This window comes from Artemia sp. Qi Xiang Cuo, chromosome 12 (assembly GCF_049724085.1).
Source record: "Artemia sp. Qi Xiang Cuo chromosome 12, ASM4972408v1, whole genome shotgun sequence".
In the NCBI taxonomy this organism is placed as follows: Eukaryota; Metazoa; Arthropoda; class Branchiopoda; order Anostraca; family Artemiidae; genus Artemia; species Artemia sp. Qi Xiang Cuo.
The window spans coordinates 43787974-43807549 of NC_142805.1; the positions used below are offsets into that span (position 1 = coordinate 43787974).

Sequence of the window (19576 nt, forward strand, 5' to 3'; positions counted from 1 at the left end):
TGCGTAGTTTATGCAAAAATTTCGGAAAAAATTTTTCGAATATATGCAAAATTTTGAAAATTTGCAGAAAACTAGGCTAACTTGAGTTTTCTAGAGAATAAAAATTGCATAGTAAAATTTATTGATTTCATCGCCGGTAAGAATATTGAGAGCTATATAAATTATTCTTTTTTTCTGTAGGCTACTTAAGGATGTTCTTCTCTTTATTCTGTTTTGTTGGGTGGTTTCGTGTTTTCAGTAAAGCATCAGTTTTTTTGTTTTTTTTTAATTCTGCAAATATAGGGAAATATCAAGAGCCAGTTTATTTGAAACATATTTTCAATAATATATTGCATAAATTACAAAGCCAATAATTTTTTTCATCAGTAAATGTAATTTAAATTAATGCGAAACCATAATTAAATTAATGAAGTTTATTCAAATTAGGCTAAATTGAACTGCTCAGCAGCATGACCGCCGAGAGCTATTACAGGTCTTGAATCCTGCTTCTTTTAAAGTTTCTCTATTTAAAACAAAAGAAAGATATAAAACCTGGATCTTTTCAATGTTGGTTCATAGACAGCAGTTTCAGATGCCCATCCCTTGTTTTAATTCAAGTTTGTTGAAGATTCAACAGACTTGAGATGGAAAAAAGAGCTGTAAAAATTATATCTGGGCATTTGATAGTGGACGCTTCTAACAATTCAATATTTCTTTATTAATTAATTATTATTATTATAGTAAGCTATGTTAAATTAATAGTGAAATTGATAATAAATTATTTATTTAACAATAATTAATTGGTAGGCTGTGTTCTAGAATCCGATTATCAATTATCCCTCAATATATTTTTCAATATATAGAATAGTAATGAATTTTAATCCATTATTAGTATAATAAGCGATGGAAAGCTAAGATGTTACGCCCTCTTAATTACTAGGAGCATATAAGAGACAAAGTTTGTTATTATCCCCAATATTATAATGAAGATAATAACGAATATTAATGACCATTAATAATAATTGTTTTCTCGAACGCATCTGTAGATTAGCTTATACATTTTTACCGTTATATCTATGTGTGATCATTATTTTGTTTTTCATTTTTCTTGTTACATTTTACTATTTTAAATATTTGTTTATTCTACAGAAATTCATAAACGACCAGATTTTCGACTTTGCTTCAGTATTCTTCGAGGTGAGAGATAGGCCCTTTTACTTTAGGCTTTATACACAAACAAATAAATCATATACCTCACGTACAACTTATTAAAATATGAAATTGTAAAGAAACGACGGTTCGTTTGGTTGGGTCATTGTCAAAGGCGCAAAGACCACCTATGCATCTCTAGAAGACCACCAATGTCTACTATTAAAGAACAAACACTCAAAATTAGAAGCGTCTGGCCTGGAGGCCAGAAGAAAGATTGGTGGTCAGTGATGAGAAAGGACGTAGAGCCGCTTGGAGGCATCCGTCTCTTAGGTTGGCTCTTGGACAGTGATTGGCTGTGCCTTGTCGAAGCCGTTGCACATGACCATGCCTCATGGAATACTTCTGCTGGTGAGATTATTGATGCAGGGAGAGGCAGAGCAGCACCTAGTTCCCATCAAGAGTAAGGTAAGTAAATTTCAATATTTCTTTTCTGTTGCTACTAAAACTCAAAGGGTGGCAGAAGATCCGAGGCATCATTTATTTAAAAATACCGCTTATACATAATACTACTATACATAATTTTTATAGTCCGTCTATAGAAAACTAAAAAAAAAAAATTAAGTAATAATATTTCAAAGGAAAAACAAATACGCACTTAGTCCTAGACCGATAAACACGTGCGCATAAACACACACTATCAATCTGATTGACACCATCTGCAAACTAAAATCAAAAACATACATGATTTGTAAAGTGTGATTTCAAATCTGAAGCATCCCCAGTTTAGTAGCTAATATCACAAGGCGTTTGATAGCTATTGAACGAAATCCAGCTCTTGTGTAAAGGATAAAGGATGGATGCCAATAAGAATGATAGTGTGATAACTACTTACGAAAAAACAAAAACAAAAAAGGAAATAAAAACACAAACACACGATTAAATCTCCAACACTGTCTTGTGTATTAGTTTAAAAATCCAGGAGGCTGAAGTACTCAACTATTTTCATAAGCCTGATAGTCACAGTTAAAAGTCACAGTGGCTTTTAACTGTCAACTTCCATGTACTGTTTATATTTTTTTTTTTCATGTGTTTTTATTGGACCGTTTTATAAAATCGCCTAATAATGTCAATGAAACATAAAGTAGAACAAATTCAATTTTAATTTTGACCTTGATGAATGAATCGCCTGATAGAAAAAAAAATGTCATAATTTTTTTGGTCACTGTCACACCTATCTTTACTCTCATGCGCAACGGTCGTATCTAACATAGTTACACTTCTAAAATAAATGCCCAAAACCGTCTACTAAGTTGTTTTGTAATGGAGGATTAGCAGAGAAATTTACGTTCATTCACACTTTTGATTATCTTATCTATCATGTCCTGCTGATTTTCTCGTAGAGCTAAAAAACGGTTGTGACGTTGTCCCATAATTATGACAACGCCAGATACGAGATTTAGGCGTGAGAGTAGTACTTTGTCAATAAAACATAAAGTAGAACACATTCAATTCTAACGTTGACCTTGTTGAATGAATCACCTGATAGAAAAATGCCACAAATTTTTGGTCACTGTCACACCTAACGTTACTGTCATGCGCAACGGTCGTATGTGACAGGTTCACATTTTTGAAATAATTGCTCAAAACCGTCTACTAAGCTGTTTTCTAAGGGAGGATCAGCAAAGAAATTTATGTTGATTCACACTTTGATCATCCTAATCTACCCTGTCCTGCGGATTCTCTCTTCGAGCAGAGCTTAGACAGCGTTTTGACGATTAACCCATAATTATTCAAATGTCAGATACGAGATTTAGGCGTGAGAGCAATACTTTGTGCTTAAGCTTTCAGAATGTTCTTTATAATTAGCTTAGTCAATTTGGTTTCTAATCATTTAGCGTTAAGTTAAGATATTTCTTTAACGATTTTTTTGTTTTGTTTTACTCCTGACCTTAGGGGGTTGTTTTGTTTTACCCCTGACCGTTTTGACCCCCCCCCCTCCCCCTAAACTTAAGAATAAATCAAAGACTTTAACTCTAAATACTTTTAGAATGTAAAAAGTAATTTGGTCTAGTCTACTTTTGACTCTTTGGACCTACTTTGAATCTGCTCCTATATATTCAACAGTATACAAGGAATTGACATGAAATGAAATAAGTAAAAACTAAAAATTTCTAGCTTCTCAAGACATAGTGCTATGTGGTAAGTACCAGTATTCAAATTCATGTTAAATATCAAAAGTATTTTCCTTAATATATGTTTAAAATATTCTTAATCATGCATTTAAAGAGACTGAGAAACATATGGAAAACGAAACGAGATATATTTTTTACGATACACCGGGAAAGATTAAATTACTACACATTTCTAGGGCTACACCAAACAGCTTTTTCGTGGGGGATAGCAGCGGAAAAACTGTAATAGGAAATATTCTTTGGGATGTCTGACAGATTTTATGTCTTAGCTTCGGCGGAGAAAGAGCGGAGGGGAGAAAAAAAAAATATAAAAAGGTACTTTTTCGGGGTTGAGCCAAAAAGCTTTTTTTTTTTTTTTTTTAGGGTTTAGAAAGCCAATAGAGATTAGCCTACAAAGATTGCGACGAAGATCAGCAACTTAGAATTGAGTCTCTTATTGTCATTTATAAGTGGTAATTGGGCAAGACTAATATATAGAGCCAGGTGGATTAGACCTGGCGTTGCTATATAAGGAATTGGAGTATTTTTCGATCGATTCAGCAATTGCTGAGATGTTTCTGTGGTAACTAGGTAAAACTATTAGACAGAGCCAAGTGGATTAAATGCTGAGAGTTCGGAAAATTTAGGTTCCTTCAGCAATTGCCCAGATATACGAATCAACACACGAATTTGAACTTTAAAAAAAATTAGCCTACTTGTATCCATTATCACAAGGCAATTATTTTACATTTTTATAAACACTGCTATAAAGAAAAATTAACAATGACAACCAAAGTCAGATTTAAAAAAAAGAAAGTTACTATATTAGACCTCAAGGATTTAATATGGGATAAAGGTCTTAAGCCTCGTAAAGTAGGCGTTGATAATGCGGATAGACTTCTGAGGTTGGAACGTGTAGTCCAAAGTCGAGAGCAACAAGGACGGCAAACTCGCAGGCAATCAACTCTTTTCGGTTTAAACGAAAAACTGTTTCAATCCTCTGAAATATTAAAATAATCAAATTGGTTAAAACTATTCAAGGGAAACTTTCCAAAAGCAGGCGAAAAAAACATCAATATAGAATATTAACAAGTATAAGACAAGTTAATGAGAAGAAAAAACCTTTTATCAGAAAAACCTAATTTTCTCTTTAGTTAACAATTGATAATGCTTCTTAATTTTTTTAGTATTGTTCTGTAGTTGTATGCCTATCTGATTTATATTGGAAGTATAAACCAAACACTCTTCAAAAATTAGCGTTTAGTTTTACCTGACCAACTGTGGCCTGTTGTTAAAATGAGCATCAGAATTGTAATCTATAAGTCAAGAAACACTTTCTGTTTTGAATCAGTTTTAACGGCAAAAAAAAATTGAGGATGGGAAGAACTCAAGGCGGATCGGTCCCAAGGGTCTAGCTTTGGACCCTTCAGTTATAAAGATTGAAAACCCTGCTAAAACTCTGACGTTGAACAAGGTGTAACATTTCAATCTATTTCTTTAAAAAATTGTCAGGAGGGGGGGAGTCTAAGCATACTACTTTAGGGAGCATGAGTCCAACGATACTACTTCGGGGCCTTCAATCACACAAACTGAAAACCCTGGTATGGCTCAAGTTGGAGCAAGGTGTAACACGTTCACCTTAAAAATGGGGAGGGGGAGCATAACTTAGGGTCCTTTAAACTGAGCTTCCTTGAATTTTGCAGAAAATTTTAACTGTAAACTAAAAGTTAAGGGTATCACGATCGCTGAAAGACCAATGAGAGACTTTAAATTAGTCTTTGTTTAGTGCAGGCTAGTCAGAATTTTCGGCTTGTAAGAGAACATACTGTTTTTGGGGCTTTGTTTCATGTTTTCAGCAAGACACTAGTTTTTAATAATCCACAATTATTGCAAATATTACGAGTTACGTCTATTCGAGCTAGCTTTGCAGATATATTTTGCGTAATCGGTCAATGAATAATTTTTGGTCGTTTTAAGTTTCAACTTCACTCTTTACTACCTTAAATTTTTTTTTTAATTAATTGATTACAAGATTGATCGTTATACTTTTATCTTATCTAAACTGATGAAGTTAAATAAAATACTAAAGGCAGACACAAAAACAAAGTTTTCAAATCATAAATAGAGTTATCTTTATTTGTGGCTGACTATTATTGTCCCTTTTTTACAAATTTTTGGCATTTCCAGTAATTTTAAATTTGCGTCAAGAGAATCCGTATTCAGTACATAAATCTTTTATGCATTCGAAATCCATTTCCCGAAATTGTAAATGACAGTTATTAACTGGTCGGTAATTAAAAACACATATTGAGTAGACATGATTAGCTTCAATTCCAGGCAACAGTGAAATATAAAAAATTGTAACCCCCTGCCTAGAGACGGAGAGGTTGAGGGATTGTTTGAGAGGTTGAGAGGTCAAGGTTTGAGAGGTTGAGACACTTTTGCAATATAAAAAAATTTTAGTACTGCTGAAAACTACTGAAATATCTGGTTTAAAGTGAAATATAAACCTAGCTCATGCATACACCGAAAAAAAAAGAATGTCAACTAAAATGGGCTATCATTGCTTCCAAAAAACGAGTTACTTCAATACTTAACCGATGAAACTATTGATGATATGGAATCAGCATAAGCTAAGTATTCCATTTTAACACAAGTATGTTTTTTTATGCAATATTCGGCCATACTCAAGAAAAAAATACAATTAAAGGCAAACCAGAAAAAAAAATATAATCCTTAAGAAAGAATGGAAAGAACAAGTAGTTGCTTTCTAGTTTCTTATGATCGTCACCGAGCAAGGTTGGGACAAAGTTTAGCGTTTCATTGAATAAATTAATAAATGCAATTACTCGTCTTACAAAGTGACTGATAAGGGCGTATCCAGGATTTTTTATCTGGGGGGGGGGGGTGGGCTACAAAAAAGAACCTTAAAAAACGCATATAAAATTTATTTATATGGATGGTTACGTTTTTACGAGTCGGACAAAAATTTCAGTAGGGGAGATGGGGTCAAACCGGTACCCCCCTCCACCCCTAGATACAGCCTTGCCCACAGAAACGAGGTCCGGCAATGACTTTTTGCGTCTCCTTAATTCGGACAATAGTTCCCTTATTTCAAAGGAAATGTTAGAATCAATTACTCTGAACATAATAAGACGTCAATCTGGAGTCCCCAAAAAACAAACATAGGAGAGAGGCTCATAATAAAAGATAAGCCAGCCTAAAAAAATTAAAAGAAGGCACTTTCGAGGGTTACAATGAAATCTGCTAAGGATAACTACCATATAAGGATAAACTAGAAAAAAATCTGTCATAATTAAACGTTTTATGAACTTCTGTTCTAACCTTAAATTTTAGTAAAAACAACTGCTCTTTGCGAATAGCTGTCTTGGCGACCTTATGTAGATAGAAAGTTTCCTTTGAGGGCAGCCTTTAGTTGAGGTAGGGGAGGGGGCAACTTCAACACGCTTTCTTCAAAGCTGTTGCGCATTTACATTGTTTTGTTTTTTTCTAAAGAAAAACTTTCAATAAAAACAAATCATACAAACTCATTCGAGATCCTGAGGTGAGAGATAAAGGGTCCAAATAGAGAATATATCTTCGAGAAATGGAAAGGTCCTACAGCCCTTCTTAGGGAAAGGAATCCAACGATCCTACACCCCTGCATATATGCATATTTAGCAACTTTACTTACTTCTATTAATATGCTGAGTGTTTCTCCTTTGGCATCATTTAACTTCGCAGACAGCAGTAGGCAAGCACCAGCGCACAATTTCCTGTTTAACTTGTGAATTTTTCCTTGGAGTACCATCTTCTCGAAATACACATACGCTTGAGCTATTGTTAGCAAGTTAATGCCTCTTTCTTGCTTCGCAATTTTTCTCACTTCTCGCTTTATACTAGAAGAAATGAACCAAAATTGACATACAATTTCAGGTAAAAAAAAAAATCTTAGGCAACTAGCACTCATACACACAATTGATCATTTCAGATAAGCAGTATCATTTCGGATATGTTGTCACTTTCAGGCTCTGTGTCATTTATACAATCATCAGTTTTTGGACACAGAGTTCAAAATTACGAAGCCCTAATGCATCTTCCCGTTGTGTGGCAATACAAAAGACATTTGTTAGCAGTGCATAGGCTTCCCTCCTAAAAGTTAGAGGTACGAACGGAAAGAACGTTGAGGTGGGATATCCCACATTGGTTCTACAATTATATAGATTGAAAATCCTTGTGCGATTATGCTTCAACAATGGCCGAGATGTCTACCTTTTTGCTAACACAATTGGCAGTGAGAGGGAATGTTGGAGCATCCACAGCCCTACTTTTCATTTTTAATTTTACCGACTTTAAAGCCGTAATATGATTCTGCTATTTAAAAAGGTGCGGTATGCCCACTTTGATACTAAAAAGCTGATGGAGAGGTTGAGGGTCGTATTTTTGGAGGGGGGGGGGTCACTTTGGTTTTGCAGTCGTGCAGATTAAAATTTGTTTTATGATCCCGCCCATGCAAGGTGCAACTTGCCTAACGTTGTGCTAACAGCTGGTGGTGAAAACGATTGGGAGGAGCCATGGGGGATATTTGAGGCACCAAAGGCCTGCTTTATGCTTCTTAATAATAATAACCGAAATTCTTGCATGATTTAGGTTTTACACAAGGTCGAGCATGCCAATCTTTTTACTAAAAGGTTGATAATTTGGTGTGTGTGTGTGGGGGGGGAGGTATTAGAGGCCAAAAACCTAAGTGATAGACTATAAAACTCTGTTTCAGCTCACACACTGTTGGCTCTGGCTCAATGACAAGCAATGACCACCTATCTTGGCGACAGGCACTTACCTATTTTTCGCATTAGACAAAATCGGCGGCAGAAGAAAACGAAAATAGGACAAAACCAAAGTCTTGCTCCGGCAACACAAATACACATTTATTGAAATCCCACTCACAAATTGTGCGGTCAAAAACCAATAAATAATCCAAATTAGTTAAAGATGTGGATCTCAACCGGATGGGGAGAACCCTAGAGAAGACCATAAGTGACACAGATTTTTAATTGACCAGAAAAAAATGGCCTTACCCATCCAACCGATAATTTACAGTAATCATATTCGTAAAAATTTACTGCAACTTCGTAAGCAAAACACGAGGCATAGTAAATATATCCAATCCTCCTTGGTTGATATGCAATTATTTCAATATTTTATTCTTTTACTATTTCAGTTTCCAAGCATTAAGAGAGAGAAAGAGAAATAGAGAGAGTGTGAGGGAGAGAGAGAGAGGGAGACAGAGAGAGGAAAGAACCCACCAGCTGATGTCTATCAACAATATTGATTATAGAAATGACTCAAGGCAAATTTTGTCTTGGAAAGAGACTAGTACTATTTTACATCCGAGAGATCTTCATTCCAGACTATCATCCAGCAAGTTAATTAGCTCTGACTTTCCAACTTTCTTTACTCCTCCCATTATTGAAAGAGTAATCAAGGTTTTGGCATCCTTACATATAAACTGATTTCCGGTTGTCACCTAACAGAGAACTAATCCAAAAAGATCTCGCTATTTTCTTCTAATTTGACCCATCTTTGGCATCTGATAAAACATCAATGCTACTTAAACCAAGTTTAATGCGACTTTTCGAATAATACTTATAAGGACAAAGAGAGCCTTCAACTAAGAACTATGAAACCATAGTCATAGGTTCGAAAGTTGAAAGGAAACCCCTATTTCAAATGACGAAAACGTGTTTTCTTTGACTTATTATTCACTATGGTCACTTGACGTGGAATTTGTGTCCATCTGAATTTAACTTACTATTCTTGATGGTCTTTTTTTCTAATTTTTCTTTTCGTTTTATATCACACGCCGTTTCTATTGATTAATTTGAAAAAAAAAATTCCACAAAATAAGCTTTTCAAAAAAAGCAAAGAGCTCCATTAAAACAAAATGAGAAGAAAAACAAACTAAAATAATCGTCCAAGCATAAAACAACCACAAAGCACCATCAATTAAATAAATGAAACCCAAAAGGAACAGAAATTACAATAAATAACCGAGTCAAACTTAAAACAAGCATAAATTAACATGAGCAGGGCTGACAACCCCAATACCTTCTCAAGACCAGAACATAATTTGAACTTCACTAAAAAAAAATGAACGTGGATTGTCTGTTTAATATACATATACTGATATTTATTCCTTAAAATCTTGATAATTTTTTATGTATTAAAGTCAAAAAAGTGAAAACATTTAAAATGTGTTTTGTTTTCAGTAAAGTGAAAATTATGTTCAAGTTAGTAGTAGCAGTAGCAGTAATAGTAGTTTTAATCTTTGGTAGCAGTAGTAGTAGTATAAGTAGCAATAATAGTGGCAGTTGTAGTAGTAGTAGTGTAGAAGCAGTAGCATTAGGATGCAAATATTGTCTTTTGGTTTATATTAACATCCCCCACAACAAGCCTTGTTAGTGTCAACATCATACACCAAACTGTTCTTAAGATATTGCTGATACGCTCTTTCGACAACCTGTATACAGACGACGTGTTTTGATTTAGTTCATCTTCCCCCTCACAATTCCCTTGAAATTTCACCTTGATATCCTTAGGCATAGTTGTAATAGTAGTCACAGCAGTAGTAGTAGTACTAGTAGTAGTATAAATAGTAATAGCACTAATACTAGTAGAAGCAGTAGTATTAACATATTGCCATTTGATCAGTTGAACATCCCTCTAATCAAGTCCTGGAAGTTTCGACTTGATACAATTAGCCGTTGCTAAACAAAATCTGCAATAAGAAGGGTCCTATCACCGAGCAGTGCTTACATTCAGGCTTAATCCAACTGAAGGAAGGACAGAGATTAAATTATACTTCCTCCCTCCCGTGACCATCTTCTATATTTACCCGAGCGTTAACAAAAAGTTACAAATGTTAGCGTAAAAATATGCTTTTGCATATATTTGATATATATGCTTTGCAAAAGCATATATGCTTTTGCAAAAAGTGCTTAATGATATATTAGGCACTTTTCCCCCTCTCCACAATGTAACAAACCACTGATACTCCTCCACAATTACTGATGCAAAATTTCCACCCAGACATTTGTATCTACGCTAGAAATTCCAGCCCCCCCCCCCCCGGGATATTCTGCCTGAAAATTTGTCCTTAGCATAGTTTCATTAGAAAAAACACTCGTTTTTAATTTTATTTCTGATCGTTTTTCAGGTCATGGCGGAAATTTCCTTATGTGGAATTTTTTTTTCCAGAAATCCACCCGCCCTCCCTAAATGAAAAAATTCTCCTGCGCAAAATTTCCCATGGAGAGTTTCTCTCGGTGATTCTCTAATGGAACATCTCTCTCAGCGATAATTCCCATCACTGAGAATTTCTCTCGTGGATAATCCCCCTTTCTCACTGAAAAATCGCCCAGAGAATTCTATCCCCGGTGGAAATTTACCCCAGACAATTTCCCCAGGACATCTCCACACATAAAATGTAATCGCCAAGTAGAAAGTAAGACAAACAAACTTTGTATTTGAATTCTGGCAAGTTTCCCCCAGTGTAAGATCTCTTCTGGAAAGTTCACTCCCAGAAACTTTCCTCTCAACAGAATATTATCGTCGTAAAAAATACCCCTCCCCCGCAGAAAATACTCCCTCGAAAAATATCTGTATACTTCCAAATTACCAATACTATTCGCAAATAATTGGCAAAGTTCGTAGCTTGTAGTCCTTCCCCTGGGGATGTTCGGGTCAAGCTATCTTCAAAGATATAGTTATTAGATCTTCCGACTATCCTGAACCAAATAGCTATCTCAACATTTGTATCGGACGACTTTGGGAAAAAAGAGGCATGGTAGGGGGCTAGCTGCCCTCCAATATTTTTAGTAACTTAAAAAGGGCACTAGAATCTTGATTTCCGATCAAATGAGCCCTCTCCTGATCTTATAGGATCACTGGTTCGGTACGATTACCCCTGAAAAAAAAAAAAAAAAACACCTAGGCTATCCGTGATCTTTATTCTGGCAAAAAAAAAAAAATTCCGCATTTTTGCATACATGAGCTTTAAACTCCTACAATAGGATTCTCTGACACGCTGAATCTGCTTTCCATTATGATTCCCTGACTTTTAGGGCGTGTTTCCCTCCTTTTTCAAAAATCAGGCAAATTTTCTCAGGCTCCTAGCTTTTGATGAGTAACAATAAACTTGGCGAATCTTATATACTTGGAGTCAGCATAATAAGCCGATTCTTTTTATGCATCTATTGATATAAAAACTCCATTTTTAGAGTTTCAATTACTATTGAGCCACGTTGCTCCTTACGTGCAGTTCGTTACCACAAAGCTGTATGATAACAAAGTTTAGTATACAATACGTGGGCAAAGCCAGGGGCAGAGGCTCAAGTCTCGGTTGGTATACCCTAAATTTCACTAACAGGTGGGTTTTTTTCCTATGGGTTGCTTAAAATAGTAAAAAGGTATTTTAGGCAGCCTTTTTAAATCTTCCGCAAGATTAGAGATCCTTTGGACCAGCCTGGGGAGCGGATATTCTCCTAATCATTCGAGAAAGCAATGATAGGTCTCGACTGGTCGGAAGTTCAAATATTTGTGAAATGTCAAAGTAATAAAAGAATTTCTACCCCCTATAAGAGCCTTTCCCTGATAAATGTCTGGCGGTTGGTTCCATTTGCGGAGCCAACTAACAATAGTCACGTTTGTCGAAAAGTCTTAAGTATTGCAAGGACGCGCAGCTTTAAATTAGCCTTTGAAAATCTTTGATCATTATTTCCCCATTTTCCTTTTTTTAACTTTGTCTTTTCTCCGAAAAAAACAACTTAATCAAGCATAAGGGGCGTGTGTACTGTCAAATGGAAGATAGTCTAGTCCCTAAAATTTGAAAATTTAGGAAACGATTGTCAACATTCTTCGAAAATAGATTCAAATATTGGCTTTTTAGCAGCATTTGTCAACCGATAAAATTCTCGGCTAGTTCAGATAAAAACCTCGCAATCCCCATGATGGTCATTCCAAATTTAATAATAACTATGACAGTCAGGCTTCAAACGAGCTCTAAAATTTGTCTATGTTACATTTTTGTCTCTCTCTTATTAAGCATATAAAGCATTAGCTTACCCGTCGCGTTTTGATGCGTTCTCAAACGAAAAGAAATTCACAGAAATACCCCCCCTACCCTGCGGAAATCTCTCTACGGAAAAATAACCCTCCCCCACGGGAAACTATAGCCAGAACCCCCCCCCACAATTCCCCATTCATTGGGGAATTGAGTCCATGCATCGTTAAAAAAAAACGATAATGCACTGAATCGATAAGCACGAGCATCGAATTTTCTCGCCCGTCATGCTTTCTAAAGTATAGTTAATCCCAAACTGAACAATTTTTTCCTTTATCCTACATTTGTATAAATTACCTAATTAACTTATTTTAATTACATATTGAGAGTCGGAAAATCTATGCAAATCAAATTTATTTTAATACCCCCCCCCGCGCAATTCCCCCTAGAAAATAGTCTCCACTTGTAAAATAACGATAGTATTTCTTTTTTAGATTTAGGTGTATTTGAAAAGTATTAGGTAGAATACCAAATTAATGAAACTGTTGAGTATTAAATTCAGAGAATTTATTGAAAAAGAAATTTTATAATTCCAGATACACCACCATGGGCCTACGTACCTTCTTCTCTAGGGAGGGGGGGCAGCCGACTCTTTGATGAAGGGTGGGGAGCTGAAGTTATATTGGCAGTTCACAAAACCTTACATTGCCAGCAAGTTCTATCATACCTATGAAATCTTTATTAATAAGTAGTCACCAAAAATAATAAATCATCAATAAGATTCAGCATTAATCAATCTTCTTGAATTAGAACTAAATCTTTCCAAGACATTATGGATAATTGCTTTCTTGTTTGACTTTTATTCTGTCATTCCAGCAGCTTATTTCCAGCTTTTTCAACCATCTACCTTTTATCAAATGCTTTTTAGTCATCTATCTTTATTCAACCATCTGCTTTTTCAGCCATATCTAGTGAATTTGAAGTTCTCCCCCCCCCCTCTGCCTCCCCTTTTAGTACGCCCATGTACACTACAACGTACAAGTTTCTTGGCGATCGAATGAACAATAAAGTAATGCATGGAGGAGACACAGAAACACGGACAGAAAGAAGTACATTCGATTTTATGTAGATCGGTAGATACGAGACAGAGGAACCATATTCAGCCCCTCTCCCCGAAAAAAAATATATGTGTCTCCCACTTATTTTCATTACCAGACATGATCATATAGAATGAATTGCAAAAAAACGTTGGGAGGGAAGCGCACCACCTGTAGTGTCGCGGTGGGTTGGATCTCAGCTTGGTAATACGGGACGCAGAGCTCAAACTCAGCTGTAACATTGATAAGATTACGATGAGATTACTGAAATCGATAATTATTGATAAGATTTATTGATAAGATTCTTATAATAACTGATAAGAAATTATTGATAAGATTACGCAAAATCGTCTCCATATTAATCCAAACAAGAAGAAGAAGGAGAAAGGCTCATTCCGTCACAAATTAAAAATTATAAAACCAATCAGAAGGGAACTTGCCACCCTTACACTGTCCAGCCTTTTGCAGTCCTACATGGTATCGCTTAAAACCATTTCAAGATAGTAATTTTAATCAGAATGCTCGATCGTTAAAAGCAATCTGCTCCTGTGGCAACACAGTCTGTGGGTGACGCCTGGCCAAGTGAATTTAAAACATCCCAATTTCCTAAACATGGACATAATCCACCATTTGTACTCGTCACAGTTCTGACCTCATTTAGAGAATGGTCGTGAATTAATCATCAGATGACTTTTCTAAACAAAACCAGCAAAGTAATTGAATAATCTTTGATGTTTCACTTGGTAATAACTTTCCTGTCTAAAAGTACCTGAAGCTTCTTCTAATAATCAAGATACCAAAGTTGCAATTTTAACAGGATATATGTAGGCAGCCGCCTGGGCAAACGGCTTAAATTATGTAAATATTCAGTTTTAAAACATAGACTTCCAATGTATCACAGAATTATATTATCTATATATGCTATTACACCTTCCTGAAATCAGGATCACACACGTATTTTGGTCTGTATAATTATAAAACCCTCGGGTATTATCCCCCCCTCCGATCGAGAAAAGCTAGAGGTTTCAATAGAAACAGGTAAAAGAGTCACTTCATTTTCGTTCGTGCCTATATTTTACTATCTTTCCGCAAATTATATGAAAAAAAAATCCAATATTTCAGTTTAGTTTGTAATTCTAAGGTGTACAGTTAGCTTATCGTAGAGATAAATACCTGCGAAAAAGCCTTGATCCCAAAGTAAGAATCCAGTAAAATATATACATTGGAACTTATCGGTTTTTTAAAGAAGGACAAGGCCGTATCCAGGGGGAGGTACCCGGTTTGAACCCCCCCCCCGAAATTTTTGACCGAGTCGAAAATTAGTCGAAAAAACGGTTCTGATCAGCTTACGTAGGATGTTTGACAAAGTTCACGGGAAAAAATCGGGTAACCCCCCCCCCCCCGAACAAAAATCCTGGATCCGCTCTTGAAGAAGGATACCAAAGTAGATAAATAAAAGAGCTTACCTGCGAAGTTTGCTTAATGTTATTTGTACATGAGGAAATTTTTCTCTGAATTTGTCATTCAGCTCCTTCTTCAAGTCAGATGGCTTCACATAATCTATGACAGAAGTCTGGAAAAAACATCCTACGTAAATAATTTTATTTTCAATTAGTAAAAATATCGCCATTAATAAGTGAAAAAAAGGAATAAAGGAGGAGTGTCCTTGACGCTAGATAACATCCAAAGGTGGTTTAGAGCAAAAATCTGGAAATACCACTGGCTACTATTAATAAAACTATTCACAGCGTCTGCACCAGAAGTCTACATATTAACGACGGAACTCTTCCTTTAGTCATTAAGGTAAAAACTTTTGCTTTGACTGCATTGCAAAAAAAAGAAAAAAAGGTAAATTTTTATAACCTCATTTAATTCTAATCTAAGGTTTCATTTCTTCCTTTCCCGTTGGAGTTATTTAGTAATTCGAGCTTTGCAGATCTTCATAACGTGTGATGACTATGTGAGCTCCATTTTGAAAGTAGGTGTATCAAATGGTTTTTGATGGATTGGACCACTTCCATAAGCAGTAATTAATCTTCTTTTCTTAAGTTGTCTGATGAAAGAAAATTTGTCCATATCTCTAAGATTTTAAAAAACTAGCCACTGATTATTTATTTTAATTTGTATGAATTCTGTCCATTCATAGCATTCATGTCATTACTATTCTTAAACGTTCTAACCTGGGTTAATCAAATCTGTATGAAGCGAATTTGTATGCAAGAGGATTCACACATTAGATTGAACGACTTTCTTTGAATAATTGTAATTTCGGCAATGTTTATTTTCCGGTTTGAAAAAAACGATTTAGATAGGTCACGTATTTGAGAAAATTCTTTTAAGGCTTTAATTTCGGAAAAAAAGTTTTTCATATGAAGGACGCCACATGCATATGCATTTCTTATCATTCTGTTTTCTTGATAAGTGTTTACAATCCTGCTTAGCGCAATGGATAGCGTGTTTCACATAGTCAAATTTGTCCATTATTTTTTATACGTCTGACATCACAAATACTTGGATTAGTCATAGTAAATTTGGGTGAAGATGAGTTTCTGTGCTAAATATTTTAAAAGGCACATTACAATTTATTTCGATTGTCGATAGTATGGAATAATTTGTTGGCATAAACAGGGAAAAAGGTTTGCCCATAGTAGGCAATCCATGTATCTGGTCAAGACCAGCCCATCGTTATAATACAGAACTAGAGATAGTAATCAAAGCTGCTCGCGTGCTGAAAGTATATGAGCTGCTTAAATTCCTTAAAGCGGAGTATGATAATATTTGATTCATAATATATTGAAGCTTTTTCCGAGCTGCTGGGTGAAATTACTATTTTTAATTCGTAGAAATACTAAATTCAGTGATCATTAAATTCGAATTCATTAATTCATGTTTAGCCCCACAGCAACAACGTCGATCAAATTTTAATAAAAGGTAAGGGATCGGAGAAAATGAGACAGGAAGTGTTTCTGTCTGTTTGTCCGGACGATTTTTGGATGAATAGTGATCAAGCCGGTAGCAAACAGTCGTAACTTCCATGGGCGTAGGCAGCATATTGTCTAGGGGGGGGCAGTTGATAGTGTGATGGAGTTTTATCAACTGCTTTTTCCAAACCATCTGCTTTTTCAGCCATATCTAATGTAAATTTGAAGGTCTAGGGGGGCAGCTGCCCCCCTCCCTACGCCCATGGTAACCTCACCAGCAGCCCGATTGACCTCCTTTTAAGTGTATCTTTGCGGTTACAGTCATTCTTTGCAAAAGTACTTTTATGGACTTAGCCAAAGTGGTAAATAAAAGAGATAGAGTCTTGATTTTTTTTCATGACGAAAAACCAGAAGTAATAAAATATTTCAAAGATGTTTAAAGCAAAATAGAAAAGACAATATTTTGTGTGGCCTTTTTATTGGCGGAAACAAATATATAATGATTGAAATCAAGCTGCATTCCACGAAAACGTTAGTTAGCTTAAACTACAAAAATATCAAGACAATCCGAAGAAAAATAAACTTCTTCCCGATTACTTGGCAAATATGTTCAACCAGCTAGTCATATTTTTGTCCATGAAAAAAGTAACCGATTTCTTCCGAAAAAATGTTAGGTTACAATCATTGCATTAAACTAGTAATAATAATAATAATAATGAACAGAGAAGGAAAGAAAAAGTAGTTCAGCATACGAGTTTTGTTCGTAGTTATATGCTGTCATTACGGGTTGGCATGCCAGATTAACTTATAAAGTCCATCAAATTAGCTTCAGTAGGTCCAAGTCCAACGGCTTCGATGCAATTTTCAACGGCTCAGTATAAATATTTCATCGCAGCGTTTGGGCCGTCGTTATGAATAAATTCGCACAAAAAAACCCAGTAAATTTTTTTGGACACGAAAAAACGGCCGTGTTTTCGTGAAATTGCATCTTTGGGAACCCAAGGGTACTTGTACTTTTCATAAATGTGGTCCTGCCCACCAGGTATATTAGTGTTGTAGTTATTAGCAATAGACTTAGCTAAATTAAAATTATTTTAAAATCATTTGGCCAATTAACTGATTTACTCATGCGGCCTTCAGTAAATAAAAATAATTTTAGTTGTATTTTTATCATCAGCTGAGGAGATAAATTTGATTGATAAAACACAAAAAATAAAAAGCTCATTTTCATATTCGAGCATATACTACTGATGGGCTCTTACTCTTTTTTAGAAACAAAAGCTTTTATCAGACTCGATCATCCAAAACAAGTGAATTTTCCCTCTAAAAAAACAGCTGAAGGTTATTTACACCACAGAATAAAATTACTTCAAGGAGAAAACCGGATTCGGAACTACTTCAGAGGGTAAACAACTTCGAGGAAGCTAAGAGGATGAACAAAGAAAATGTTTCTATCAGTTAGGAGGATTCTTGAATTAGCTGAAGTGACTTGGTTAAGTTGATCGAATTAAAAACTTCACATCCAGACACAAAAATGCGTCAAAGCTGTACTAGTTTTAGTTGATAACCTTTAATATTTCTACAGGAACGCAGGCTCTTAAACGCAGTCTCTGTTGTTAATTGTTTTATATCCTGGTTGAAAGGAAAAATATATATTGTTTTCAAATTAAAACATGATTGACTAATAAAGGTGTCAATCAAAAGCTGAATGTAACTTTTGGAATTTTACTTATACAATTGGCCGAAAAATGTACTATTATTCATAAATATATTGTCGGGGCAAATGTAACCAATAGACACAAAAATGAAAATTCACCTTCCACTGCGAGGGCCCATAAACGGTCTGGAAAACCCGAGAGTCGGTAAAAAGAAGTTGTCGGAAGATCAGAGGAAAGTCAGCACAACAGCCTACGCAAAAAGCGCTGACTTGATTAGGAACGCTGTGTCTCTGAGTAGCTTTATGTCCGGCCACATCGCATATAACAGGTGATCGTAGAAACTTAAGGGAGGGCCTAATTAAGTGGCAAATTAAAAGTTATAGTAATAGTAATTTATTAACACACACAAGGACAATACATTTTACTCACTACCGACCCAAGAACCTGGGGTCAGGTATAGTACCCTTTTAACAAACAAAAGCAACAGGACAATATGGTATTCCTTAAACAACCTGTGATTTGCGAGGCACTTTTCGCTCTAGTTCCACAAGGCTATGGGTCAAAATTTCTAAATAGCTGATAAAATCACAACGATTAATATGACCAAAACATGGAACTATGCGGGTGAGATGATAAGTGTAGCCCCGTCGGTAGGGACCATGAAATAATAAAATAACCCATGCAAAAAACGGGTTTCGTAAATACATTTTAGCAGGAAGCTCGATATATTGTGCAATCTTGAAATCAGATTATACAATAAGAGCAAATCTGTATGATTAAAGGTCCAAAGTGAAATTTTTGACGTGTCCCCTTACAACACCAGTCTTTCCCATACCCAGCTTTTTTTTACATTATAAAAATCTTTCAATTCTCGATCTTTCAGGGATAATTTAAGGAACGTTCCTAATTAGTTAGTTTTTAATCATATGAACAACCGTAAGATTGCAGTACTACCCTAAACCAATACAAACTAAGCACAAATCACAAATGGTGTCAACTTCTGTAGAAGTTGGTAAGGACAAAGCAGTCCAAAATCAGAGTATATTAAATAAATACCTCAAAGATAGTGTTCAGCTCTCACCAAAATGGGTAAATATAATTTATTACATTCATGTTCACGCACATGAAACTCGTGCTGCAATACAGAAATTGCAAATCATTGAAGGACTATTCCTACCATTAATGCCATTATCAGACGTCTACTATTAATTACTGCCACTACCTCGCGACTAATATTAATTAACATGAAGTGTCATAATAACCAATAAAGATTACTGACCAGCACTGCTACTGCTACTATTAATATATGCAAAAGCTATGCCAACAAAAATAAAGAACATAAATTAAACTAAAATTTACATTTTTTTTTATAAAAAGTAAAGAGCTAAAGCTTAAGAGAGCAATAAATTGTCTTATACAAAAAGTCCAGCCTAAAACAGGCAAAAATTACTGTGAGTGGAGAAACTGAACCTAACCAAACAGGGTTGGTGCTCCTGCTTTTCAGACCCTACAAAAACAGTGTCCTGTGCACTTTGGG

The 19576-nt window shown here is 35.4% G+C and overlaps 1 protein-coding gene across 4 annotated transcripts in view; it reads right to left on the reverse strand.

Annotated features, from left to right (window-relative positions):
* Window positions 1–1659: 1659 nt before the first annotated feature.
* Window positions 1660–19576, reverse strand: part of LOC148946154 (CDK5 and ABL1 enzyme substrate 1) — a 129367-nt gene continuing 111450 nt past the window's right edge. For all 4 annotated transcript variants that reach the window (XM_089098223.1, XM_089098221.1, XM_089098222.1 and 1 more), the window contains exons 8-10: window positions 14927–15033; window positions 6997–7201; window positions 1660–4302 (exon numbers count right to left, since the gene is read on the reverse strand). In XM_089098223.1, coding sequence (XP_088954349.1) covers window positions 4162–4302; window positions 6997–7201; window positions 14927–15033 — 453 coding nt within the window. In that variant the 3' untranslated portion in view covers window positions 1660–4161. The remainder of the gene's footprint in view (window positions 4303–6996; window positions 7202–14926; window positions 15034–19576) is intronic.